At 38.4% G+C, this 27,516-nt stretch overlaps 1 protein-coding gene across 5 annotated transcripts in view; it reads right to left on the reverse strand.

Moving 5' to 3' along the window:
- Positions 1-27,516, reverse strand: part of NSD3 (nuclear receptor binding SET domain protein 3) — a 118,067-nt gene that overhangs the window by 33,392 nt on the left and 57,159 nt on the right. For 4 of the 5 annotated variants that reach the window (XM_070408410.1, XM_070408414.1, XM_070408412.1 and 1 more), the window contains exons 6-13: positions 25,295-25,810; positions 22,974-23,100; positions 17,862-17,959; positions 15,711-15,756; positions 12,706-12,836; positions 12,199-12,327; positions 11,441-11,567; positions 461-658 (exon numbers count right to left, since the gene is read on the reverse strand). In XM_070408410.1, the coding sequence (XP_070264511.1) occupies positions 461-658; positions 11,441-11,567; positions 12,199-12,327; positions 12,706-12,836; positions 15,711-15,756; positions 17,862-17,959; positions 22,974-23,100; positions 25,295-25,810 (1,372 nt within the window). Of the gene's footprint in view, positions 1-460; positions 659-11,440; positions 11,568-12,198; positions 12,328-12,705; positions 12,837-13,590; positions 14,824-15,710; positions 15,757-17,861; positions 17,960-22,973; positions 23,101-25,294; positions 25,811-27,516 lie in introns of those variants that run through there. The other variant, XM_070408415.1, reaches the window with a different exon arrangement.

The following is a 27,516-nucleotide window of genomic DNA, read 5'->3' on the forward strand; positions in this document are numbered from 1 at the left end:
CAAGTCAAAAAGGAATCTACATAATAAGGCATCAGCTGGATATATAAAATGAAATTTTTGGAGTTGGGTTCTTTTGGGTTCCTGTGTGATGCTGAATATAGTAAGATAAAAATATTTTCTTCACTTGTTTGGCTCTGTCATTCCTATGCTATATGGCCCCTAAATGCAGCACCCTTCTAGAGATCAAAGAAAAATTTGTCTGCTCCGATGCTGGAGAGATGGTGGTCTCCAATAATGCAGCTGTTTAAGGAATTTCCAAGGGTGAATTTGAACATATGGAATTTTCTTCTCATTGTCCGAATGAGAACCTAATCTCTACTTATTATGCTATCTACTGTGGCTGAGCTCATGTATCTACAGACAAACAGAGGGAGAATGCTTGATGCTCCTTATAACAATATGCTTATTATTTGCTACTGAACTTAAAAGTAGCTCTTTTTTTACCTTAGCTCTGTTTTACCTTTACTTGCTTTCTGGATATCTTTTTCCATAGAGCAGGCAGAACAGCAGTGCTGGGGACAGCGGAATCCTTTTGATTCAAAGACGGCAGTGGGGAATTTGCGGACACAGGCTTCATGATAAAATTTCCCACAAGCACCGACAGAGCAACGCTTCACATCTGTACCAGACACCTTACATGAAAAACATGGGTGCTTTCCTGGAAAATTGGTGAAGAACAGAGATTAAATAAAAGCTAATTAAAGCATATTCCTTTTAAATAGAAGCAGCTAATGAGATGAACATGGAAAATAAATGGTTTAATTAAAATATTTAATAAATTTTGTTAGAATGACTGATTTGCTATTATAATTGACTAGAGGCCCAGTGCATGACATTCATGCACTGGGGGTCGGAAGGGGTCCCCTCAGCCCGGCCTGTGCCCTCTCACAGTCCGGGACCCCTCGGGGGATGTCCGCCTGCAGCAAAGGTGGGAGAGGCTCCTGCCACCACCCCTGCGTTCACCAGCCATGAGCCCAGCTTCTGGCTGAGCAGTGCTCGCTCCGGTGGGAGTGCACTGGCCACCAGGGGGAAGCTCCTGCATTGAGCGTCTGCCCCCTAGTGGTCAGTGTGCATCATAATGACCGGTCATTCTGCCTTTCAGTCCATTTGCACATTAGCCTTTTATTATATAGGATTTGGAGATGTAGCAGTATAAATAATTTAGATCTCCACTTTTTATTCTACACTAAAATTATTTCCATAGAAAACCCAAACCAGAATTTTTCAACACCTGAGAAGTGAGAGTGTCAAGGTCTTTCCAACACAGAATAAGTAAAAGAAACTACCAAAGAAAAGGCAGATTCCATTAGATAATCACTTAAAATTTCCATATGTAAAACAGGGATAAGACAAAAACTCAAAATTACCCCCCCAAAACAAATAAATGACAGCTAGACATCTTATTCAAACTGTACAAAATCAGGGACAAAAAAGAAAATATTAAAATTACCCACACAAAAGACAAGTTTCTTCAATGAAGCAACAATAACACTAATAGCTGACTGAAAGAAAAATAAAAACCAGAAAATAACAAGATGCTATCTTTAAAGCTGAAAGAAAATTGTTACCAAGCCAGAATTCTATATCCACTGAAAACATTCTTCAAAAATGAAGTGAAATTAATATACATTGGGAAATATTAAAAACAAAAACAAATATTGGCACTCTGAAAAAGATTAATAAAACAGATATCCCTGCCTGGCCAATGTGGCTCAAGGGTTGAGCATCGACCTGCGCACCAGGAGGTGGCTGGCCAGTTTGATTCCCAGAGTACATGCCCAGGTTCTGGGCTTTGATCCCCAATAGGAGGTGAGCAAGAGGCAATCAACTGATGTTGCTGTTTCACTCTCATTGATGTTTCTATTTCTCTCCCCCTCTCCTTCCCTCTCTCTCTAAAAATTAATAAAAACATATTTTAAAAAAAACTGATATCCCTGGCAACAATGACTAATTAAAAAAAACGACACACACAAGAAAAACTAGCAATACATATAACTATCAGAAATAAATAATGATATATCACTACATATCCTACAAAGTTAAAAAGATAATACACGGTGATCACTACATTTTTGCTAATAAATTTTACAACTTAGATAAGTAAACAAAACACCCAACCGGAAAAGCAAAATGAAAAAAGAATCCGAAAATATGAAGATAGTGTAAGGAGCCTCTGGGACAGCTTCAAGCGTACCAACATCCGAATTATAGGGGTGCCAGAAGATGAGAGACAGCAAGATATTGAAAACCTATTTGAAGAAATAATGACAGAAAACTTCCCCTACCTGATAAGTAAACAGATTCCTAGAAAAACAGAACTTACCAACAATGGCACAAAAACAAATAGAAAATATTATTAGTTATATAAACTATCAAAGAAAGTGAAACTATAATTAAAAATCTTCCAACAAAAAAAACTTTAAGCCCAGATGGCTCTACTGGTCAATCTGCCAAATATTTAAAGAAAGAAATAATGCCAATTAGAATGGAAAAAAAGAAGGAACATGTAAAAGACAAACAGATGTGGAAAAATATATGCAACAAAGATGATAAAGGATTGTTTTGTTACACAATGTTCAAATATAGTGAAAATATATGCAACCTATATAAACAAAGATAGCTAAACAAGACTTATAAAGAACTATCAATCAAAATAGAAACAAAATAGCCTAATAAACGCGAGCAAAAGGAATGAAGAGACAATTTACAGAAAGCAGAAAGACAGCCAATAAACATGAAAAATGCTCAACTTCACTAGTAATCAGATAAATGCTAATTAAAACCACAAGTTACATTTTACTGTAAAAATTCATCAATAGGAAAAAAACTTTCAAAGTCTGATAATACCAGTTGTTGATCAGGGTGTAGGGAGAAAAGGTACTCCTGCATAGTGCTCGTAGGAATTTAAATTGGAAGGAACTACTTTAGAAGGAAACAAGGCAGAATCCATTTTTCAAAAAAGTACATCCACTTTTTGCGGCCTAGAAATTATACTTCTTACTCTCTACATTAGGATAGACTTGTATATGTAAAAGGATGCTGACTAAAGCACTGTTTGTCACTGCAAACAACTGAAAGCAACTCAAACTTCCTCCAATAGGAGAATAGTTAAACTGTGACATAGGCATACTATAGAACAGCAATTGAATATATTTGCATTGACATAAAAAGAGCTCAAAAACCAATGGAAAAAATATTCTCAGGTAAAGATTAACAAAAAAAAAAGGTGATAATGTGAAAAAGAAATTTATATTTATTTACAGATGTAATGACTCATGCATTGATATTTTAAAACAGCAATACAATTGCTTTTTTGTAGCATAGTATAATTAACATGACTGCTTCATGGTGGTAAGGAAATTTCTAAAAGATGTTCCAAGAGACAGTATTTATTGGAAAAAAATCTGCATATAAGTGGACTCACATAGTTCAAACCTGTGGTGTTCAAGGGTCAACTGTGATTGTTTTTGTTTAAAAACTTTTTTTAAATCCTCACCAGAGGATATTTTTTCCATTGCTTTCTAGGGAGAGTGAAAGGGAGGCAGGTGGAGGAGTGAGACATACATCAATTAGTTGCCTCCTGCACACACCCTTATCGGGCTGGGGAACTTGCAACCAAGGTACATGGCCTTGACAGGGAATCGAACCTGGTACCCTCTGGTCCGCAGGCTGATGCTCTAAACACTGAGGAAAACTGGCCAGGGCAGTAATTGTTTTTTGTTTTTGTTTTTAATTGTAGTTAAAATATAAAACATAAGCCCAGCTGGTGTGACTCAATAGTTGCACGTTGACCCAGGAATCAAAAGGTCGCAGGTTCGATTCCCAGTCAGAGCATGTGCCTGGGTTGTAGGCTCGATCCCCAGTAGGAGTATGTGCAGGAGGCAGCTGATAGATGATGTTTCTCTTTCATTGATGTTTCTATCTCTCTATCCCTCTTCCTTCCTCTCTCTCTAAAAATCAATTTAAAAACATATTAAAAAAATATAAAACATAAAATTTGCCATTTTTACTATTTTTAAGTATACAGTGACATTAAATCCATTTACATTATTTTGCAATCATCACCACTATACAGCTCCAGAATTTTTTCATCATCCCATACTGACTACTCACCACTCTTCTCTCCTTACCAACCCCTGGTAACAACTGTTCTACTTTCTGTCTCTATGAATTTGATTACTCTAGGTAACTCATGTACTAGTAAGTGGAACCATAAAATATTTGTCCTTATAAATGGTTTATTTTACTCGGCATAGTGTCTTCAAGGTTCATCCATGTTGTAGCATATATCAGTATTTATTTCATTTCTTTTTTTTTTTTTTTTTTTTTTAAATTTGCTCCAGACCCTATAGCTACTAAGTGCTGAAGCTAAAGTCCAGTTTCTTCATCATTATGCAATCTTTTTTTTTTTTAATCTTTATTGTTCAGATTATTACATTTGTTCCTCTTTTTTCCCCCCATAACTCCCCTCCTTCCAGCTCCTACCCCACCATCCACCCTCACTCCCCACCCGCTGAGTTCATCCATAGGTGCATGATTTTTGTCCAGTCACTTCCCGCATCTCCCACACCCCTTTTCCCCTAAGAATAGTCAGTCCATTCCCTTTCTATGTCCCTGATTCATTATAATCACCAGTTCATTCTGTACATCAGGTTATTTATTCACTTGATTCTTAGATTCATTTGTTGATAGATGCATATTTATTGTTCCTAATTTGTATCTTTACCTTTTTCTTCTTCTTCCTCTTCTTAAAGGATACCTTTCAGCATTTCATATAATACTGGTTTGGCGGTGATGAACTCCTTTAGTTTTTCCTTATCTGTGAAGCTCTTTATCTGACCTTCAATTCTGAATGATAGCTTTGCTGGATAAAGTAATCTTGGTTGTAGGTTCTTGGTATTCAGCACTTTGAAAATTTCTTGCCATTCCCTTCTGGCCTGCAAAGTTTCTGTTGAGAAATCAGCTGACAGTCGTATGGGTATTCCCTTGTAGGTAATTGAGCCTCTTTCTCTTGCTGCTTTTAAGATTTTCTCTTTGTCTTTTGCTCTTGGCATTTTAATGATGATGTGTCTTGGTGTGGTCCTCTTTGGATTCCTTTTGTTTGGGGTTCTCTGCGCTTCTTGGACCTGTAAGTCCATTTCTTTCTCCAGGTGGGGGAAGTTTTCTGCCATTATTTCTTGAAATAGGTTTTCAATATCTTGCTGTCTCTCATCTTCTGGCAATCCGATAATTCTGATATTAGACCGCTTAAAGCTGTCCCAGAGGCTCCTTACACTATCTTCACACTTTCGGATTCTTTTTTCATTTTGCTTTTCCAATTGGGTGTTTTTTGTCGAATCTTTGGTTTGAGTCTTGTGCTCCTCTGGTCGGCTATTGGGTATAATATTCTTTATTTCAGTCCGTGTATGCTTACTTTCTAATTTCTTTATCGTAGCATCGAGGGTCTCATTAGTTTTCGTGAGGCTCTGCACAAATTTATGGCAAGCCCTCAAAATTGCGATTCTTAGCTCCATATCTTCCATTTCTGTCATGTTTTTTTGTCTCCGCATCTTATATGCTTTCTTGGTGCCCCCCCTTGTGGTCTCTGTGCGCAGTCTTGTTCTAGCCAAGCCTTAATTGTTGTAGTTAACACTAGAGGGATTTGACCACCAGGCCGACTGGCTGTAGGAATCAGTTGTGGAAAACGTCTGTCTTCTGGGGAGGCGTTATTCCAGCCTTTGCCTGAGGCGGTCGGCAAATGGTTGTGCGCAGGGCCTGGGCGGGGCAGGCTCAACAGGGTGGGGGGAGGGAGCAGCTATGGCCGCTCTCAGTCCGTCCCCAGGGGCTCTGCCTCTCTGTCCCAACAACCGCTGCAAACTTCGGAGGGGCCGTAGCCAGACAGTCCTGCTTCTCCCGTTTGAGTCTGGGTCCCTAGAGACTCGCCCGGGTCTGTAGCCCAGAGTCTGAGACTCCCTCCTGATTGAAAACGACAACCGCGCCCTCAGCCGCCAGCTCGCTTTGCGCGCGCACCCTCACCACCGCACCGCCGTACCTTTAAATTTTCCACACTGCGCCTCCGCTGAGCGTCGGAATGCTGTTGTTTTTGCTTCTAGTTGAAGAGACTCTCCTCAGCCAGCCTTCCCGTGGTTCTGGTTGATGTCCGCTCCGACTTTTAGTTGTATTTTTGAAGTGGTTGTCCACGGCGGCAGTCTCCGGTGTTTACCTACGCCGCCATCTTCCCGGTCTCCAAATTCCTTCTATTTCATTTCTTTTTAAAGCTGAGTAATATTCCATTGTTTATTTATCCATTGCTTGCTATTCTACATGCTATTTATCCATTCATCCACTGATGGACATTTGAGTTGTTTCTGCCTTTTAGTCATTGTGAATAGTGCTGCAACAAACATGGGTGTACCAATACCTGCTAAGAGACCCTGCTTTCAATTCTTTTGGGTATATACCCAGAAATGGAATTACTGGGTCACATGTATTCTATGTTTAATGGAGGAACTGCCATACTGTTTTCCACAGCACTTATGCCACTTTAAATTCCCACCAACAGTGTATAAGTGTTTCAATTTCTCCATATTCTGTTTTCTTGGTAATAGCCATTCTAATAGGCATGAAGTGGCATCTCATTGTGGTTTTGATTTGTATTTGCATAATTACTAATGAATGATGTTGAACATCTTTTCATGTGCTTACTGGCCATATGTATAACTTCTTTGGAGAAAAATCTATTCAAGATCTTTGCCTAATTTTGAATTGGGTTGTGTGCTTTTTGTTAAGTTATAGGAGTTCTTTATGTATGATTTTGGATATTAATTCCTTGTCAGATAGGTTATTTGCAAATATTTCCTCCCATTTTGCAGGTTGCTTTTTCACCCAGTTGATAGTGTCATTTGATGTACACTATGTTGTTTTTTGTAAGAGACATCATTTTATTGATTTTTTTACAATTTTCTTTTAGAGAGAGGAAGGGAGAGGGGGAGAGAGAGAGAGAGAACCACTAATGTGAGAAACATCCATGGGCTACCTCCTGCACATACCCCAATCAGGAATGAAACCAGAAACCTGGGTATGTGTCCTGATCGGGAATTGAACCAGCAACCTTCTGTTGCGCAATTTGACACTCAACCAACTGAGCCAGTTTTTAATTTTGATAAAGTCCAATTTGTTTATTTTTTCTCTTGTTGCCTGTGCCTTTGATGTCATATCAGGAAATCACTGCTTAATCCAATGTCACAAACATTTCTTTCTTTTTTTTTAAAATTTTTTTATTGCTTAAAGCATTACAAAGGGTATTACATATGTGTCCTTTTTTTTCCCCCGCCCTTGACAATACCCCGGCTTCCCCTTCCCCCCAGTGTCTTATGTCCATTGGTTATGCTCATATGCATGCATACAAGTCCTTCGGTTGATCTCTTACCCGCCTCCCTGATGCCCCCCAACCCTCCCCGGCCTTCCCGCTGCAGTTTGACAATCTGTGTGAGGCAGCTCTGCCTCTGTATCTATTATTGTTCAAAAGTTTATAATGGTCTCTATTATCCATGAATGAGTGAGATCATGTGGTATTTTTCCTTCATTGACTGGCTTATTTCACTTAGCATAATGCTCTCCAGCTCCATCCATGCCGTTGCAAATTGTAAGAGTTCCTTCTTTCTTACAGCAGCATAGTATTCCATCGTGTAGATGTATCACAGTTTTCTAATCCATTCATCTACTGATGGGCATTTAGGCTGTTTCCAGATCTTAGCTATGGTGAACTGTGCTGCTATGAACATATGGGTGCATATATCCTTTCTGATTGGTGTTTCTGGTTTCTTGGGATATATTCCTAGAAGTGGGATCACTGGGTCAAATGGGAGTTCCATTTCCAGTTTTTTGAGGAAACTCCATACTGTCTTCCATAGTGGCTGCACCAGTCTGCATTCCCACCAGCAGTGCACAAGTGTTCCTTTTTCTCCACATCCTCTCCAGCACTTGCTGTTTGTTGATTTGTTGATGATAGCCAGTCTGACAGGTGTGAGATGGTACCTCATTGTTGTTTTGATTTGCATCTCTCGGATGATCAGTGACTTTGAGCATGTTTTCATATGTCTCTTGGCTTTCTGAATGTCCTCTTTTGAAAGGTGTCTATTTAGATCCTTTGCCCATTTTTTGATTGGATTTTTTATCTTCTTTTTGTTAAGTTGTCTGAGTTCCCTATAAATTTTGGAGATTAGGCCCTTATCAGATATGACGTTGGCAAATATGTTTTCCCACGCAGTGGGTTTTCTTGTTGTTTTGTTGATGGTTTCTTTTGTTGTGCAGAAGCTTTTTATTTTGATGTAGTCCCATTTGTTCATTTTCTCTTTAGTTTCAACTGCTCTAGGAGCTGTATCAGTGAAGAAATTGCTTCGGCATATGTCTGAGATTTTGTTGCCCTTGGATTCTTCTAGAATTTTTATGGTTTCCTGTCGTACATTTAAGTCCTTTATCCATTTTGAGTTTATTTTTGTGTATGGTGTAAGTTGGTGGTCTAGTTTCAACAAACATTTCTTTTATGTTTCCTTCTAAGAGTTTTATAGTTTTAGCTCTTATGTTTGAACTCTGATACATTTTGAATTATTTTCTGTATATGGTTGTTAGTTAAGGTTCTAATTTCATTCTTTTGCATGTGGATATCCAGTTTTCCCAGCATCATTTGCTGTAAAGTCTGTCATTTCCCCCATGAAATGGTCTTTGTACCCTTCTCAAAAAATCATTCCTGTATATGTGGATATTTATTTCTGGACTCCCAATTCTATTCCATTGGGTATATGTCTGTCTTTATGCCAGTATCACACTGTTTTTTTTTTTGTTTGTTTGTTTTTTTATTATTTTTTTTATTTTATTGATTTTTTACAAAGAGGAAGGGAGAGAGATAGAGTTAGAAACATCAATGACAGAGAAACATCGACCAGCCACCTCCTGCACATCTCCCACCAGGGATGTGCCCGCAACCCAGGCACATGCCCCCGACCGGAATCGAACCCGGGACCCCTCAGTCCGCAGGCCGACGCTCTATCCACTGAGCTAAACCGGTTTCGGCACACACTGTTTTAATTGATGTAGCTTTTAGTAAATTTTGAAATCAGGGCATATGAATCCTCCAACTTTGTTCCATTTAATTGTTTTTAAAGCAAATTTCCTTCTTAAGTTTCTTAATAGATGTGTACCAATTTAGTTTATATCTAACCATGGCAGAATTCAGCTGGATTCCAGAGTTAGGAGAGAAGCCTCAAAAGAGTGTTTTAATACTGAGCTATTTGGTCCTTCCTATCAGTAGTTGGAATCAGAGATTGCAAACTTAAGTGTTTAAAGGGACTGGACAGGTTATATAAATGGCTGGAGTGACAGGGTTTCAGAAAAAGGGAATGACAGAGAATGTGAGGAACCAGGAGTACATGCCTGATCCATGTTCACACATTCAAAACATATTTTGAAGGTCAAATAAAACAATGTGCAGATAATTTGACCCCAAGCCTGCCAGTTGGCCAATTGTTCAAATGTTTTACTGTAGGGTCTACATGTGATGAATAAAGTATCTTATGTAGGAAAAAATATGTTATATGTTCAAAACAGCTTTAGTAGCTTAATTTTTGCATGTGTATCTTTGTGAGAGAGCAAGAGAGAGAGCGAGAAAGCACATGTGTGTTAAAATATATGATACATGATCTCTATCCTACTTAATCAAGGTGGTAGAAGGCAATGGTAAACAGCAAGGATCCTGGGGTCAAGCTGCCTCCTGGGCATAACTGCCAGTTTCATCAACTTCTGTTTTCATGACTTTGGACAAGGTACTAAACTAAACCCTCCAATCCTTAGTTTCACCCTCTGCAAAATGAAAATAATAACATTTTGTTATTATGTTATGAGGATAAAATGAGATCTATATAATAAAAGCCTAAGCAACTGTTACAGTGGAATGACCAGAACAACCGGTTGCTATGATGTGCACTGACCACCAGGGGGGCAGACGCTCAACGCAGGAGCTGCCCCCTGGTGGTCTGTGTGCTCCCATAGGGGGAGTGCCACTCAGCCAGAAGCCAGGCTCACGCTGGCGAGTGCAGCGGTGGGGGCGGGAGCCTCTCCAGCCTCCGCTGCAGCGCTAAGGAACAATGAGCCGAGCGGTAAGGAGCGGTGACGAACAGGCGGACGGCGGACGGTAAGGAGCAAGGGGTCCTGGACTGCAAGAAGGCGCAGGCTGGGCCGAGGGACAGCCCTCCCTCCCCCACCCCCCCCCGCCAGTGCACAAATTTCAGGCACTGGGCCTCTAGTAATAGGATATAATGCTTAGTATTAACAGCACCTGGCATTTACTCAGTGTTCAGAAAAAATTACCATTCTAACAATTTTAGCATGCACAGATTCAAATAAAGAAGGATAAAATCAAACAAAGAAGGATAAAACTATTTATGAGAATCCAAAGAAAAAGGGAAAAGGAGTAGGAAAATAAAGTGTCACGGGTAAGATGAACATATCATAAATACTTGATAACCAGTTGGCTCATAGTTTCTCACAGCAAAAAATAAAACAAAAAACCATACATAGTTCCTGGATGCACTACCATGCTATGTTCAGTTGACTCTTCACTTGCCTTGTTACAGATTAAACAACTCTACTTCCAGCTTTCCATGACTTTAAATAGAATCATGGCTACACAGGGAAGAAATACAAACTTGTCTATTTCTTTCTCTATAAATTATTTTGATAGGTGGTGGTCTGTATTGGGGTGGGGTGGTAAGAACTAAATGGTGAATCCAAAACCTGCATTTTTTATTTTTTTAAATTATTCTTTATTTTTAACTGATTTCAGAGAGGAAGGTAGAAACATCAATGAGAATCATTGATCAGCTGCCTCTTGCATGCCCTCTACCAGGGATTAAATCTGCAAACCTGGGAATGTGCTCTGACCAGGAATCCAACTGTGTGTGACCTCCAGGTTCATGAGTCGATGTTCAACCACTGAGCCACACCAACCGGGCCAAAACCCACAAGTTTTAAAAACAATTTCCAGTAGCTCCATCTTTCCACTAAAAGTACTGTCACCATGGTTATGCTTTGCAATCGACACTACTCTAATCTATTAAAGTCAAGGGACTTTAAACCAATTTATTGAGCATAAAAACCTTAAACCCATTTGAAAAATAATTTACTCTATACACTTTGTATAGCTCTTTAGATAAAATACAAGTACATCTGGATGAACTGATAGATTTTTATGATTAAGGCACATGTAGGAGGAAATTTGGTAATAATATTGCTAACTACTCTTGATTTTATGAAGCCTAAACAGCAAATGATCTTCATTTGTTGAAATACTTATGGGAGAAGAGCTACATAACAGCGGTAAGAAAATAAGATATCATGGGAGGTGCTGGCATTGCACATTCCTCCTTATCCATCTTTTCATATCTACCAAAACAAGAAAGCTCACCGGTTTTACATTCCATGCAGATGAACTTCCCATCGGGGAGTGATGTCACCCCCAGGCACTCCAGGTGAAAGTATTTGTAGCACTCTCCCTCACAAGGAATCAGAGAGTCACCAGAGCTTTCACAGATCTGCAACAGAGCAAAGAGCAGTGGGTCTCAAACTTTAGCAGGCATCAGAATTCACCTGGAGGGTCTATTACGACACAGAGCACAGGGTTCCTCTCCTATAGTTTCTGATTCAGTAGGTGTGGGGGTGGGGGAAAAGAATATGCATTTACAAGTATCCTGACAATGGTGATGCTACTGGTCCTTGGCCCTCACTGTGAGAACCACTGAACTAGATAACTATTTCCAGACCCAATATGGTATAGTTTAAAAATCAAACTTAATTTTTTACGATTCCGTTTTTGGAATCTGGATACTTAACGTTTTTTTCACAGGGCAAAGCAGTATTTTTCAGAAAGGGTAAATATACATTAAAAACTTAATACCAATTTAAAGAAAATGGTTTTGAAATCAGTCATTTGCCATTTACTTCCATTTCATTAACACAATCTCACAATGGAGATTTATATCTGCATATGAATAGTACATATTCCAACTCAGAAAGTGAAGAGCCCAAAATGGCTTTTAGATCTTGCTTTAAACCAGTATCATAATTTAGAAAGATACTACCCTCTCCAATAGGTGGTAAATTTATTTATTAATGGCAGAGTATGATAGCAATTGTTTTAAGCTATAGGACAGGCCACTTGCCTACCTGACACACAGTGTCCTTCTTACTCGTTCCAAAGCCTCTTCTTGACAAACTTGAGTCTACGGACTGCACATCAGAAATGTCTGCATCTGCAGTAGCTGAAGGGCTATCTACTTGCTTTCCAAAGCCTACCTACATGGAAAACATAGCACATTTTTAAGAAAAACAAAACAAAAATTTCCTCAGTTAGGTGCTATAAAGATCCTAGTAAGAGTTGCTCAAATAAACCTGGACACGACCTCTTTCCTTTCTTTCTAAAACATCTGGATACCATGCCTGGTGTTTAGACAGAAACTTTAGTTAAAAAAAAAAAAAAAAGCTATGCTTCTGTTATGTAAGAAACTAGCAAAATTAAGATGCGCATCATTACAAAATAACCCAAATGACTTCTTCACTGTGAATATTTAAAAAATCCCCATGCTCCCAAAGAAGTTGGGTAAAGCAATTATGTATGTTACTTGGTTTTGCAAAGCAAAAAAGTGCAGTGCTCAGACCCTTGAACATATTTACCTGCAGGTCACTCAGGCCTCTAGAATCAGAGTCAGATGTGTCTCTGTATGCTGAACTAGTCATTTCTACATCAGTTGAGGCGCGACTCCTTTTCTTTAGAGGTTTACAGGAATCTGAAATCTCGCTGGCACCTTAATACAATACACCGAAATTAATCCTAAAATAGTGCTTAAAGTTCGTTGTTAACTTTTTTGTGGGAGAATATTTTCTTTCCCCAAACTCATCTGTAGTGTGAAGAAAGCACAGCTCCCTTTGTAACACTGAAGTCATGAGTCAAAACTTCATAAGCTTCTGACTTTCCTCACAGTGATTTATTTACAACCGCTCTATTAAAACATTTAATGCAGTGCCTCTGTTCTAAAGCTATTTTCAGTCAACAGAGCCCAAATTCCAACCTAAAAACCAATTCTACCAAAACTACAGGATAGCTGATTTGTTTGGAACCATCCAAAGAACCATTCAATTTGGAGGGGGAAGACATAAAACCCAACACACTATGTAGCTTACAGATATGGTCGCAGAGACATCTCCAAATTGTTTTTATTAGGGATGTGACAAATCTCTGATTTGTATTCGATTCGTACACGGATAGTGCCATTTTCCCCCAATTTTGCAATTTAGTTGAGTATTCCCCCCCTCCCCCAATAAATTCTGGATGTTCATAATTGTTCATCTGAGACTTCCTTGGTGAAGTGTCATTTATTGTGACCATTAACAAGTGCTGCAGCACATCTACACATGTCATGCCATGTAGGAGGCACATTGCTGAGGGCTGTAAACAGACAATCAATGTTCAAGTGCAGCCAAATCACGAAGAGCTGGATGAGAGGCCTCTATGTGGAATTTGTGCGGGAAGAAATAAATATGGAAAAAAAAGGCAGAGAATAGTGTGGAATTTTTTTTAAAACTGTGTGTAATACAAATCCAGCCAAAACAATAGTGCAAAAAGTTACAAAGCAACAATCTCTTGGGCTAATGCAGTATAGGCTATACAGAAACAGCCACGATGAAATGTGCAGATCAGGCACGGTGAATACCAAGGAACCAAGGAGATGGTTAATATTTCAACCCACAGTTTGTGTTTTGGATATTTCCCCCAAATTTTCCATACAACAAACAGACATCTAGATCAGCCCAGCAAGCTATGGTGGAAGTGTGCAGTCCAGAAGAGACCATGGAGAAACAAGTCTCCCGGGGCCATGAAGATCCGCAACAGGCTGAGTGAGAGTAGCACTTGGTACATAGCCATGTTCTGTGGTGGAGGATGTGGGTCTCTTTAGACTGCTCAGATTACTGGAACCTCGTTATCACATCCCAGTCTACAAGTTTTTCACTGAATGTTTCCTTACATCTATAAATGAGGGTGCCTGCCCATGTTAACGCTGATTAAAAAACACAAGTACACAAATCTATCTCCTTCATTGCTGGTGTATGGACCCAGAACACCACCATAAAATATTTCCTTGGCCTAAAAGATCACTGGATTAACAAGGAGTTTTAACAGAGGAACAGGAGTGCTGTACTGAGGCTTTCGAAGGGAAACACAGGTACCGCCATTTCCGATGAGTTTCTGAAAATGCTAGAAAAATGACAGACTGCCAAAGACAGCTGCCATACTTATGTTCTCCATGATAACAGCACTAACATTAAAAAAAAAAGCTTTTAATTATTGTAATGTACACAGTTTGGGCTGTTTGGCAAAACCCTGCAGACGCGCATTAATGATGCTTTATTTAAAAACAAAAAACAAAAACAGTCCATGTTGAAATTGATCAGTGTAAGTTAAACGGTGGTTTTTAGGCTGGACCCATGATTTAAGCTGTACCTATCCAGCTCAGACCAAAAAAAAAAAAAATCATTTGAATGTTAAAGCAATTGTTCAGAGTCTTGAAGAAACCAGTCAGGAAAATGCCAATAATGATGATTGGCAAAATCAAAATTGGAAACAAAGAAACTGTTTATCGAGCCGCCGACAAAGAAATCTTGCATGGAGACTACAAGTCTGGAGTTTCTGGGATGAAATTGTACAGGAATCTCAGTCCACAGTTTCCTCAATCGCTGCGGAGACGGAGCTGTCACTGAATCTGACAGAGCCCTGCACTCCCCGGTCCGCCGACCCTGTGGAATGGTGGAAACACAACGCAATCAGGCCTCCTAATCTCGCAGCGATCGCGATGTCTTTTCTTGGAGCTCCGCCAAGCAGTGTTCCCTCCGAGAGGCTGTTCAGTTCTGCTGAGGATCTCCACGGAGACCATCGCTGCAGACTTCTCCCCGAGAATGCAGAGAGGCTGGTGTTTTTTATTTTTTAATAATGCAATTTGCCCAGAGTAAACTACAGGTATTAAATACAGTCTGAATGATCTCACCAAAAACGCACGAATCATGCTATGGAGTTTGTACTGTAGTCAAATTGCACACAGAAAATACAGATATAAGTTTAAGGTTTCTTAAACTTTGTGCATATCTCAAATAGATTTGCATTAAGGTCATCTAATAATGGCCATAAATATGCTATGAATCATTTTAATTTACAAAAAGATTTTACAGCACTGTAAAAATAAATGTGGCAAGATATTTTTTCAATCAGGTTGTCTCGTCTGATTTGTCATAGTCCATGTTTGACAAACATTAATAGGTACTATTCGGTATTCAGTCGAATACCAAAAAAAGTGGATTCGTCACATCCCTAGTTTATAAACCAGTGAAACCCCAGAACCTTATGGAGAAAAGTTGGAAACAGTATCAAGTCTAAGTGGTGTTCTCCAATTTACATAAAACAAGTAAGACTTTTCACATGGAGGTACAGAATAGTATCAACTCTAAAAGTCACACACACACACACACACACACACACACACACCAAGGAATACTTCCATTTCACACAAATTATTGACTGAAGAGCAACAACAATGATTTACAGAGACAAACAAAAATACATGAAGTACAAATAATTGTTTAAAACTGGTTTTAATCAAGGAATTGAAAATCAACATTATAAAACTCACCTTTCTGTAATCCAGTCTTCACTGTAGTCTGAGGAACTGTTTCAACCTGTTTGGACAGAAAAATCAGCATTAACGAGGAATTTTTTTTCACTTTTAATTAACAGAGGGAAAAAATAATACTTCCATCAATCTAAGTAATGATGAGTGGTTAATGTATCTGAAATCCGAACTCAGTCCCATCTGCTGGGTAAGTCTCTGTCTCAAGGTCAGGGAGGGTTTAAATCCTAACTGCCTGTGCTGAATACCAAGTGACAACACACAGCCACATGCTCTCTAGCATAGACTTTCCCACCATTCCCTTGGTAGATTAAGAGAACAAGAATACTTTCCTCAGTGTCTGGGAGGCAGGAGAGGGGTTGTTTCTGCAACCAGCCCGATGTTGCTATAAACCCCTCCCGCCCCAAAGACGTTAGGATAAATTTTTACTTACTATGATACTCAGGTTAATGTAACTCACGCCACTTTAAGACCCTTCCGCGCCTGCACTCACAGCTAAGTTGCTGGGAATCAGGACCCTCTCTGTAGAGGGTGCTACAGGGCTCCATACAGCTGGAAGCTCAATACTTTTGCTGCTAGTACAAACTTAGTAAGTTTGTGATATTGCAAAAGCACTTTCTTGAGTGTCTTATGAACAGTGTCTTGATCCTACATTAGGAGAGCGAGATCAGAAGTTATTCTGCCAATGTATATGTAAAACACGTGGAAATTTGAGGATTGAACCATTAGAATTAAAGAAAGGATGCTGTTTGGAGGAGTTCCTGTTTAAGCTATGAATTGAATTTTATGTTTCTTAAAGATGTGGTGAAATATGCATGTTGAAACACATTTTGTAAATATTTAAGGATTGTTCTAAGCTTTTAAAAAATATTTTTATTTTTTTTTACAACAGGTAAAAAAAACATACAACAGAAGCGCTTTTATAAGATACAATTAGTAATACAAATATAAAATCTTCTAAACAATCACTGGTATTGTTCTACTACTAACTATAACACAGTGGCATTAACAATTTGTCCCATTTTGTACTCGTTCTGCTTATTAATTTTAAACTGACTGGTCACAGACTGAATTTGGAAACCAGCAAAATCACAATTTCATTTTGGTAATGAATACTGTAGGTTTGCAAGAGCTTAAAAAGATTTCTTGGAATATGATTTCTTAAGTACAAAAGTTAATTATGATAAATGAATGACAAATTAGTAATTATTGAAAATTTTAGTTAACTATTTCTGGGAAAATTGTTTTACATGCTTGATGATACCACAGAGCACCCACAAAGTCACCTTTTAAGTTTGGAAGTTTAAAATTATGAAGAAAATAAATAGGAAATTTCACACCCTTCCATATCAAGTGGTTTTAAAAATATAAAGCTTATTGGAACTAATATTATTCAGAATTGTCTGCTTAATAGCAGCTATCTGGGCTGTAAAAATGGATATTTTTTCAGTTTAATAAATTAAGAAAAATTCTGATTGTAGGTTTAATTAAAAGGATTATGGTTTCTAAAAATTTCTTTGAAAAGGTAATTTAATATGAATATCACTACATTGATTACACTGGTTTAAACCCCTTCAAAATGCTCCTCCTCCTCCTTCACCCCACTTGAAATATGTTTATCTGATAACCCAATAACAGATGAGTGCAATTCCATTGGGAAAATAACATTCCAAAAAATCTGTGATACCAACAGAAAAACCAGATCATCTATGATCATCTGTTTCTTAAATATAATTCTTGTACTTAAATTAATTTGATTTGTTTAAAAAATAAAAATACATACCAGCAGCTTAAAACAAAAATAAAAAAAAAAATTTTAAAAAGGGAACTCACTGATGGTTCCAAATAAAAATCATGAAAGCATGAAATCATTTTGCTTATAACAGAAATTTCATAATAAATGTGAGGACTTCTTTAAGTCTTGCACCACTGGCTTCCCATCTCCTGAAGCCTGACTGTGTTCTGTGAAAATGCTTGAAGCAGAATCACAGGGATGGCTGGGTTAAAGCAAGGCCATGGAATTCACTAGGACAGAAGCATAAGATAGTCCAGAAAGGAAACCCAGGGTGGGGAAAGTTTTTCTTTAAGGTACCAATATTAAGCCACAACATTTACAAATACAATGCTTTAACTCTCTACATGTAGGAAGCCAACCTGCTCCTTTTTGATCTTCTTCTTTGGCACAACCTCAGTGGATTTCTCTGATTCGGAACGAGTTCTAATTGATCTTCTCTGTTGCTTCTTTTCTGAGCCTAAAATATAATTTAAACAAATAAATAAAAACTCATTTAAGGATGGCTTGACATTTATGTAAGATCTGACCAAATTCCCTGCTTTTCTAAGTTGCAGAGACATAGTTTAGTCTTCTTGAAAGCAGATGAACACATTTACATATCTATAATTGAAGAGATGAAGGAATTGAGATGGATGACAGTGACTTTATTCTCAGTTGACATTAGGAAATACTGATTCAAAATTCAATCAGTACTACATATTTTGCATTTTACAAATGAATTAATTCAATATGTAAGTGCTTAACAGTGCTTAGTGCACTTAATACAAGTATTACTATTGTTATATTATTAACAACAAAGGGGGAAAAGGTAGGAAATGCACAAAAAATGCTGACCAAAACCAAATTATTAACGTGACTATCAAGGGACTTGTTATAACAGAAATACTTAATCATTGAAAACTAGTTGAAACAAATTTTCAAGTGCTTTCATGTTAAATGGTACAAGAAGCTACTGAGATTTTTAAACAGTAAAATTCTTTAAAAGTAAACAGATGACTCACATGGACCCCATTTTGGAAAGGATAAAACTTAGATTGTAGATCACAACTTGAAAGACTACTATGTCAGGAATGATTTCATTCTGTGACCCTGAGAAGGAATGGTACCTTCAGTGCAGCTGTTCTCCATCTTTTCAGTGCTTGGACCACCTAAATGGTCCTTCCTAGATAATAATCATCTTTCACTTACCAAAGGAGAAAGCTGCTAAGACTTCCTATAAAATCAGACAGAAGCTGCTTCAGTAAAGCCTTCATATCACCTGTATATTATTTTTTTTCATTGTTCTTGCCTATGTGTAAATAGATTCATTGGTTTCATTGTTCTTGCCTATGTGTAAATAGATTCCCTCACCTTAGTTTAAGGCCAAAACAAAGAAGGATCCCACTACCTTTGTTTTGGGGAAGGAGTAGGTAGTTTGATAATGACATATTATTTCTGAGCTGTAGTTAATCATTTCTAGCAGAGAAGTCACAAATGAAGGTGCTAACCCCTTCCTTTACTCTTACTGATGAAAATGTTTATCAAAACAACAGATATTCTGCCCTCATAGACACCTGAGTATACCAGAAATCCATACTTCAGTGTACTTATCAATGTTTTGAGTACCTACTAGGGAAGAAGAAAATGAAAACAGAACTGCTTAAAACAAACAAAAATCTCTACTTGTTTTGAGGATGACAACATAACTGTTCCATAAAGTACAGATATTTGAGGTATTGTCTTACAGAAGATAAGGCAACACGGCTTCTTAAAATTCTGAAAGCTACCCATAGAACACATAAATTCCACTACTTTTAAAACCACTAAAAAGTATGTTTACATTCTAAGATAAAGGAGGTAACCATCTTTGGATTTGGAAAATAGCTTAGAAACCTAGTATAAATGCAAATACAATTCTGCAAACCATAGAAATGCAGCTGTGCCACACACTCTATGTATCCCCGAAATTTACTAGGAAAAGGCTTAGGAATTCTCCCTAGGTAGTTAACACCAGTTGAGATGATGATATAACTTGTTTCTGGAGGAAAATAAAATCTTTTTTCTGACTTTCAACTACAGGCATACCTCAGAGATATTGTGGGTTCAGTTCCAGACCATCGCAACAAAGTGAGTCGTAATCTTTTGGCTGGTGGAGGGTCTTGCCTTCAATTTGGAAGAAATGCAACATATGTGAAGTGCAAAAAAAGAAATGAAGCACAATAAAACTAGGTATGCCTGTACTGAAGTTATTTTTATAAGAAGCAAAATGGTCATTTAAAACGACAAAATACACTTATCAACACAGCGGTAACCAAATTTAAGCCAAGGTTAAAGCTTTAGTACACTCATCCTGCCCTGAATTGTTTGGCTCAGTGGATAGTGTCAATCCTTGGACTGAAGGGTCCTGGGTTTGATTCCACTCAACGGCATGTATCTTGGTTGCAGACTTGATCCCAGTCAGGGTGTGGTGCGAGAGGCAGCCAATGGATTTGTCTCTCTCACATCGATATTTCTCTCTTTCCCCCTCCCTTCCACTCTCTCAAAAAATTAATGGAAAAATATACTCCAGTGAGGATTATAAAAAAAAAACAAAAACAAAACACTCATCCCTATATTAAGGTCCCAACATTAATTTACAGCCTAATTATATGTGCTTGCCTAAGGAGGAAACTGGACTTTTACCAGATATAAAGAATGATAAAATTCCACTTTACCATTCTCTTATAAGAAAGTAAAGAGAAAAAGTCCATTGCAGAACTTAAATCTTACAATGAAAAGACTACATGAAAATAAAATGTTCTGTAGCTGAGAAGGAAAAAAATCAACTCAATTAAAAATACAAGTATAGACTGGCCAGTGTTGCTCAGTGGTTGAGCATTGGCCTGCAAACCAAAGGTTCTCAGGTTCAATTCCCAGTCAAGGGCACACACATACCTGTGTTGTAGGTTCGATCCCCAGCCCCGGTCGGGGTAATTGCAGGAGGCAACCAATTGAGGTGTCTCTCTCACTTTAATGTTTATCTCTGTCTCTCTCTCCCTCCCTTCCTTCCAGTCTAAAATCAATGGAAAATTATCCTCAGATGAGATTTTAAAAAAATTAAAAAGTCCTGGCCAGTTTGGGTCAATGGTGAGAGAACTGGCCTGAGGATAAAAGGGTCTTGGGTTAGATTCCTGGTCAAGGGTGCGCACCTCGGTTGCAGGCTCAATCCCTGGTGAGAGTGGGAGACAACCAATGCATGTGACTCTCTCACATCAATGTTTCTCTCTCCCCCTCCTCTCTCCCTTCCACTCTAAAAATCAACGAGAAAAATATCCTTGAGTGAGGATTTAAAAAATAATAACAACAACAAAATAAAAAATAAAAAAGTATAATATTTAAGACCAGTCTAATATTATATGAAGAATTTACTTTCTCCCTAGTTAGGAGAATATAGATGTTTAAATAAAGATCCTCCTAGTCTATGTATCATATTTAAATTCAGATAAATCACCAACAGTTTAAAGTAAAGAAAGACAATAAAACTGATTATGGAGAGCTGAGGCCAAAAGAGTATTTTAATGTTCAAAGAAAGAAACAAATATTTTCAATTATGGCTAATTAATGTAAAATCTAAGTCCATTTATTCATTCCTTCAACATAATAATTTCATTTTTTTACACAGTATTTTGAAATATGTAGTAGGCAGTTAGACAGGCATGAGCAGAGCAAGGATGATAGACCAGGTACGGTAGGTCACCAGGTTGGAAAGCCCCAGGTACCTAGCAATGGGCAAAAGTGGGAAAAACAATTATTGTAGAGGAGGACCTTGCTCCCAGCGTAACCTCTCCTCTCCCAGCAAGCGTATCACTGGTATGAGGTTTAGACCTCCTGACCTTCATATCACTTGTCGTGCAGTTCGGACCCCCCCGCATCTTTCCTCCCCTGGCACGTTGCTAGTCATGGGGTAGACTCCTTTAGAGGAGGAACAAGGGGGCCAGAGGATAGCCTTACATGACTCCCATACAAGCCCTTGCACAACCACTCCTTTAAGCACATTAAGCCCTCAGGACAATGAGGTTCTAACCTTCATCAAATGTTCTTGGAGGCAGAGCCTCAGGGTCTGCTGACCACAGACTCAGAGCTTTGGTTAAACTAGAGATGACATTTAGGCCTCAGTTGTGCTTCAGCTCCAGGCCCAGAAAAGCACCAAAACCAGACTAAGCTACGCCATATCTGACATCATGAACAGATGCAACAACTAATGACCCCGGGCCCTTGCACTGAAAATCAGTGGAGACTGACCCGGAAAGGACACACCTGGAAAGCTGATGAATAGTCTATTGAGATACTCCCCTAAGATCCCCACCTTTAGAGAGCAGATAAAACACCCCCTAGCACCCAGCACCAGCCAGCACCTTTCCCCACCCTCTCCTTCCCCCAGGCACCTGCTCTCCACCTTTCTTTTTGCTAAGTTCCAAGGGCCCTTCTTTTGCCTCTGTAACTCATTTCCTGAGCCCTCGAAGCCCACCTGACTCACCTTTGCTATCTCTGTGACTTTCTAAATGAAGTTTCTCTTATAATTTGAGCTTCTTGGCTCTGAATTCTTTCTTTGCCAAACTGAAGTATTGGGATTTACTGAACCCGAGGTCTGGTAACATTCTGGTTCCATTTTGTCCTTAAGACTTCCCCTAACCCCCTGAAAATGAAGGTCCCATGGAGCTTGTTCTCCAGGAAGCATGGTCTGGGCCACTCCCTTCCCCTTCTTTTCCCCGACAGGCATGTATCACCAACTTCTAAGGGACCCCATGAGACTTGTAACTAGGAGAGCAATGGGCAGCAGCAGCTCAGGCTAAACCTCTGAACCTGTCTCCAAGGCCCCCTTTTCTCTGACTAGGCTCTCTTATTGCTTCTTCTATGCCCTTCCTTGTTTCACTGCACTAAGTGTATTTTTGCTGCATTCAAATTCTTGCTTGCTTTTCTACACTTTGTCTCTTGATTGAAATCTTTCCTTCAAGAAGACAAGAACTGAAGTCTTGTCATCTTGCTGGTAACACCATTATTTAAATTCCTGTAGGAAAAATAACTGTTACTATAAGCTCTCTAGCCCCTAAACCAGTGATGGCGAACCTTTTGAGCTCGGCGTGTCAGCATTTTGAAAAACCGTAACTTAACTCTGGTGCCGTGTCACATATAGAAATTTTTTGATATTTGCAACCATAGTAAAACAAAGACTTACATTTTTGATATTTATTTTATATATTTAAATGCCCTTTAACAAAGAAAAATCAACCAAAAAAATGAGTTCGCGTGTCACCTCTGACACGCATCATAGGTTCGCCATCACTGCCCTAAACCATTCTTTCCCATTGAAATAATTGCTTTTATAGTTTGATTTTTTAAAAATAAAATTAGATTTTGATCACTTAAAGTTTCTTAGGAACATAGCTACCATGTTATAGTAGAGCAGAACTATGACCTCAAAATGGATGAATATATTCTTCATTCATACCCACCTGCAGAACCAGATGTTGCTTCAGGAGATGATACATTCTGAGTTGCCTTTTCATTTCTCTGGTTTGGTGTAGAAATTATAAGTCTGTCTTGTCCCCTGACACTTATTTCCGTTTTGTTACCAATTCCCTTCAAAATAAGGCAAATAAAAAATAGGTATCGGGAAAAATGTAATACTTTCAACAATAAAGATTTTAAAATATAGCTAAAGATTATAATTTGCTTGAATTTTATATGGCCTTGATTGCAGCTAATTATCTGAGTCATTATTAGAACAATTTTATTAAAAGTCATCAGGGTGTATTCCAAAATGTACAATGAGATAATGTAGAAAAAACCTGTATGTCTAAGTCCAGATGATGAATATCACTAAAAAATACATGTGTATCACATAATTTTCTGTAAAAAACAAAGTATTTTCTAGTATGAACAGTCTCTCCCTTTACTCATGTCACAGTAAGAGAACTCTAGGCATCTTCATTTGGTAAAGTACTCTACTAGACAGCTGAAACTTTCAACACATCTTGAAAGACAAGAACATCCATAGATACAGAAACATGCCATTCATGGTGACCAAAATGTGCACCCAATAAGCAATTTGGAACAGACAGGTTTAGGTATTTTTAACGCACTGAAAAAAAAGGAGTGATTTATAAATATGTATATATATATATCTTTTTATAAGCTTTCATTTATAAAAGGTCAGTTTTATCTCAAATTTCATTTACACAGCACTCTTTGGAGAGGGTTACAAAAATTTGATCTGTGCATCTAAAAGCAGATAAAAAACTAGCTCCACTAATGGAGCCGATCTGCATTCAAAACAGATATAGAGTGCTCATTTGCCATTCAAAGCTATCAACAGGCCCTAACCGGTTTGGCTCCGTGGATAGAGCGCTCAGTGGATAGAGCATCGACCTGTGGACTGAAGGGTCCCAGGTTCAATTCCGGTCAAGGGCATGTACCTTGGTTGCGGGCACATCCCCAGTAGGAGGTGTGCAGGAGGCAGCTGAATCGCTGTTTCTCTCTCATCGATGTTTCTAACTCGCTATCCCTCTCCCTTCCTCTCTGTAAAGAATCAATAAAATATATTTAACAAACAAACAAACAAACAAACAAAAACCAAAGCTATCAGCAGAACCACGTGGGAACTGAACTGTAACTTAAGTTTTTCCAAGCAGTTTAGCCTTAATGAAATCAGTTGCACCTAAAGGCAGAAACAGGCAGAGGATCTTACACTTTTCTGTAGGGAAACATATCAATAATAAAGCATACCTATATTTAATTATTTTAATGTCCATATGACAATGTTAGGAAATAGAGATTTCTTTAAAAATATACATCCAAGGGGCACCAACTCAAATTCACAAGCCCACGATTGTGGTACTGGTGGGAGGTAGTGAAGAGGTCTATGGAATAAGTATTATAATCTTATGAAAGAGTTTTAAAGTATTAAAACTAAAGTATAAGTACACTAAATGGAGGCGTGGAGCTGGCTGATAGAGACATTCAGTTCCAAGAAGCTATTTTCACCCCATACCCAAGCTATCACCACAGTTAAAGAACTAACGTAAGTTCTGGTATTTCTCTAAAATACATTAGCTATCCCAAGCCAACATGAACTTAACAAAATTGCTGGTGCAACCGAACAGATTGCTTGCACCTAGCACCCAGCACCAGCCAGCACCTTTCCCCACCCTCTCCTTCCCCCAGGCACCTGCTCTCCACCTTTCTTTTTGCTAAGTTCCAAGGGCACTTCTTTTGCCTCTAACTTGCTTCCTGAGCCCTTCAAGCCCACCTGAATCACCTTTTCTATCTCTGTGACTTTCCAAATGAAGTTTCTCTTATAATTTGAGTTTCTTAGCTCTGAATTCTTTCTTTGCTGAACTTAAGTATTGAGATGTGCTGAACTGATTAGTGGGTACAATTATTACAAAGGTTAATTCAGATAACTGACAAAATGATTTAATAAGAAGCACACTTTTCAACTAAGAAAATTTAACTATACAAACTTAGAAACAGGCAAATTGCCCAGTTTTTTTCCATGACTTTAGGGAGCTAGGCTAAATTTTGGCTGCACAGCTAAAGATTAATCAAGTTCAGATGGGGATAATACAAAAGATGGGGGAGGAGAACACAGTCTTTTTGCCTGTGTCTTTTTTGCCCCATCTGCAACAGAGTAAACTGGCTGTACATTTCAAATGCAGTGGATATTTAAATTATGACCTGGTGTTGTGTCTTTTTTAAATGCCAAGGTTAACTACTTATTAAATACCATTTCCCAGGGGGGGAAACCATACAATGATATGAAAAAAGAAGGTACCTTTGTTGAATAAACAAACTGATCGATAAATTTCCCATCTCCTGTAGCATTCTGAAGAGCAAACACTTGTTCAATTTTCACAACTGGAGACATGTTGCACTTCTGCAAATCCAAGCTCCCTTTGTGCATTGTAATAGAAGCTGGTAACGATTTCCTGGCTGCTGCTGTTTTCCAGGCTATTTTAACAGGAGGTGGTTCTTCCTCTTCCACACTCGTGTGCCGCCTCTGGCTATGTCTCCGAATCTCAGTACTTGATAGTGAGGAGGCCACCTCACCTGTATTGGTCTGTTCTGGCTGAGTATTCAGCACTGACCTTGGTCTCCGGGGTTTTTTAACTTCCGCTTTGGAGGCAACATTCTTTTTCGCTTGGGATAAAGACTCCTCAGGCTGTTTATCAATATAGATAAAAGTATACTGTTCTATTCTTTCCTCTCGGGTCATTTTCAATGCTTTCTCTGCATGGGCAATGCCAATATCCCATTGAGCACGTTCTCTCTGTGGTCGGGGTTTCCGAATCTTTAAAGAGAGATATAGGCATTATCAGACACACTTCAAGCTAACAAGTGCATTTAAACCACAAGGTATTTCCCATGTGAGCCTGTCATCTTTCTAGGTATACATAAATATCTTCAGGTTCTTCAGTCAAATCAATGAAATGTTCTTACTTTATAACTTGGGTAAATTGGTATTACTATTGGATGACATGCAGGTCTACTCCCTTTTATAAATCCCCCTTTGGTGACCACTCTTCATAAAAAGTTAGTAGTAATTCCCCAGCGTGGCTCATGGTTGAGCATCGACCTATGAACCAAGAGGTTACGGTTAGATTCCTGGTCAGGGCACATGCTCAGGTTGCAGGCTCAATCCCCAGTAGGGGGCATGCAGGAGGCAGCCATCTATGATTCCCTCTCATCATTGATGTTTCCATCTCTCCGTCTCCTTTACTCTCTGAAATCAATTATATATTTATTTATTTATTTAATTAAAAAAAAAAAAAAAAGAATGATACCCCTACAGCTGCAGGGTGCTACAGAGATCACAACAAAGCTAACGGGCACTTGAAGCCAGCATTTGAAGCTGTGCTGCCAGTTTGTAACATAATGTACACAGGGGCAGAATGGGGAGAGAAAGGAGAGAGCCCTGAGGAACAAATGTAAGTTGACAAGACATAGTAAAGCAGAAATGTATGAGAAAAAGTAAACCTGAATCAGAGTTTTCATAGGTATCTATGTCCAGGGTTGATTTTAAAAAAACCACTTTGGATTGGCAAGACAGGTAAGAAAACTCTAAACAGACATGTGAGATGACCAAAGCAATTAAAAATTATCCAGGGGGTTAATTTCTGACTGAGGTAGCCAGAAATTAAGCTAAAGAAACCATGAAATGTTAGAGTGTATGTCAAACACTGATGTATAAATCTGTAAAATGTTAAGTGGGATAAAATTAATCAAAATCCTGTGATCAATTTTAGTTTTTAAAGTGTAAAAATATGACAAATTTCTGAATCACAAGAGACCCACACTAAAATTAATTAGTTGAGTTTAAAAATCTCAACCAGTCCACCCAGTATGGCTCAGCAGTTGAGCATCAACCCAGGAACCAAGAGATCACTGGTTTGATTCCTGGTCAGGGCACATGCCCAGGCTGCAAGCTCGATCCTCGGTGGGGGGCATGCAGGAGGCAGTCGATTGATGATGTTTCTCTATGATTGATGTTTCTATCTATCTATCCCTCTCCTTTCCTCTCTAAAAATCAATGAAAAATATTTAAATATCTCAACCAGAGTATCACAAGTTTATGTCAAAATTCTAAAATATCTACCACCACATCAAACATGTTTCTTGGTTCATCACCTGTGTGACCTGAGTTGAACCAGTTAAGCTTTCTATCTCAATTTCTTCATCTGTAGAAACAAGAATAATAGTATCTACCTCATTTAAATTTTATGAAGATTAAATACAAGCATTGCCTCTCTCACAATAGATACAAAATATTTTTAAAACTTTATGTTCATAAAAATTTTGCTAAATAAGAATGAAGATCAAGTATGGAAAGATGTTAAAATAGGAAAAATAATAAAAATCCTTGGCAAAATCCATATTTCACTAGCATCTACTAGACTTATATATGTTAATTCAATTCAAAATAGAATCCAACATTATACTGAGTAGACAGGTCAAGTTTTTAATAGTACTATATCACTTACAAAACTATTGACATAA

The sequence above is a fragment of the Myotis yumanensis genome, unplaced genomic scaffold (genome assembly GCF_028538775.1).
Source record: "Myotis yumanensis isolate MYYU_CA2020_CCGP unplaced genomic scaffold, mMyoYum1.0.hap1 SCAF_3, whole genome shotgun sequence".
NCBI classification, from domain to species: Eukaryota; Metazoa; Chordata; class Mammalia; order Chiroptera; family Vespertilionidae; genus Myotis; species Myotis yumanensis.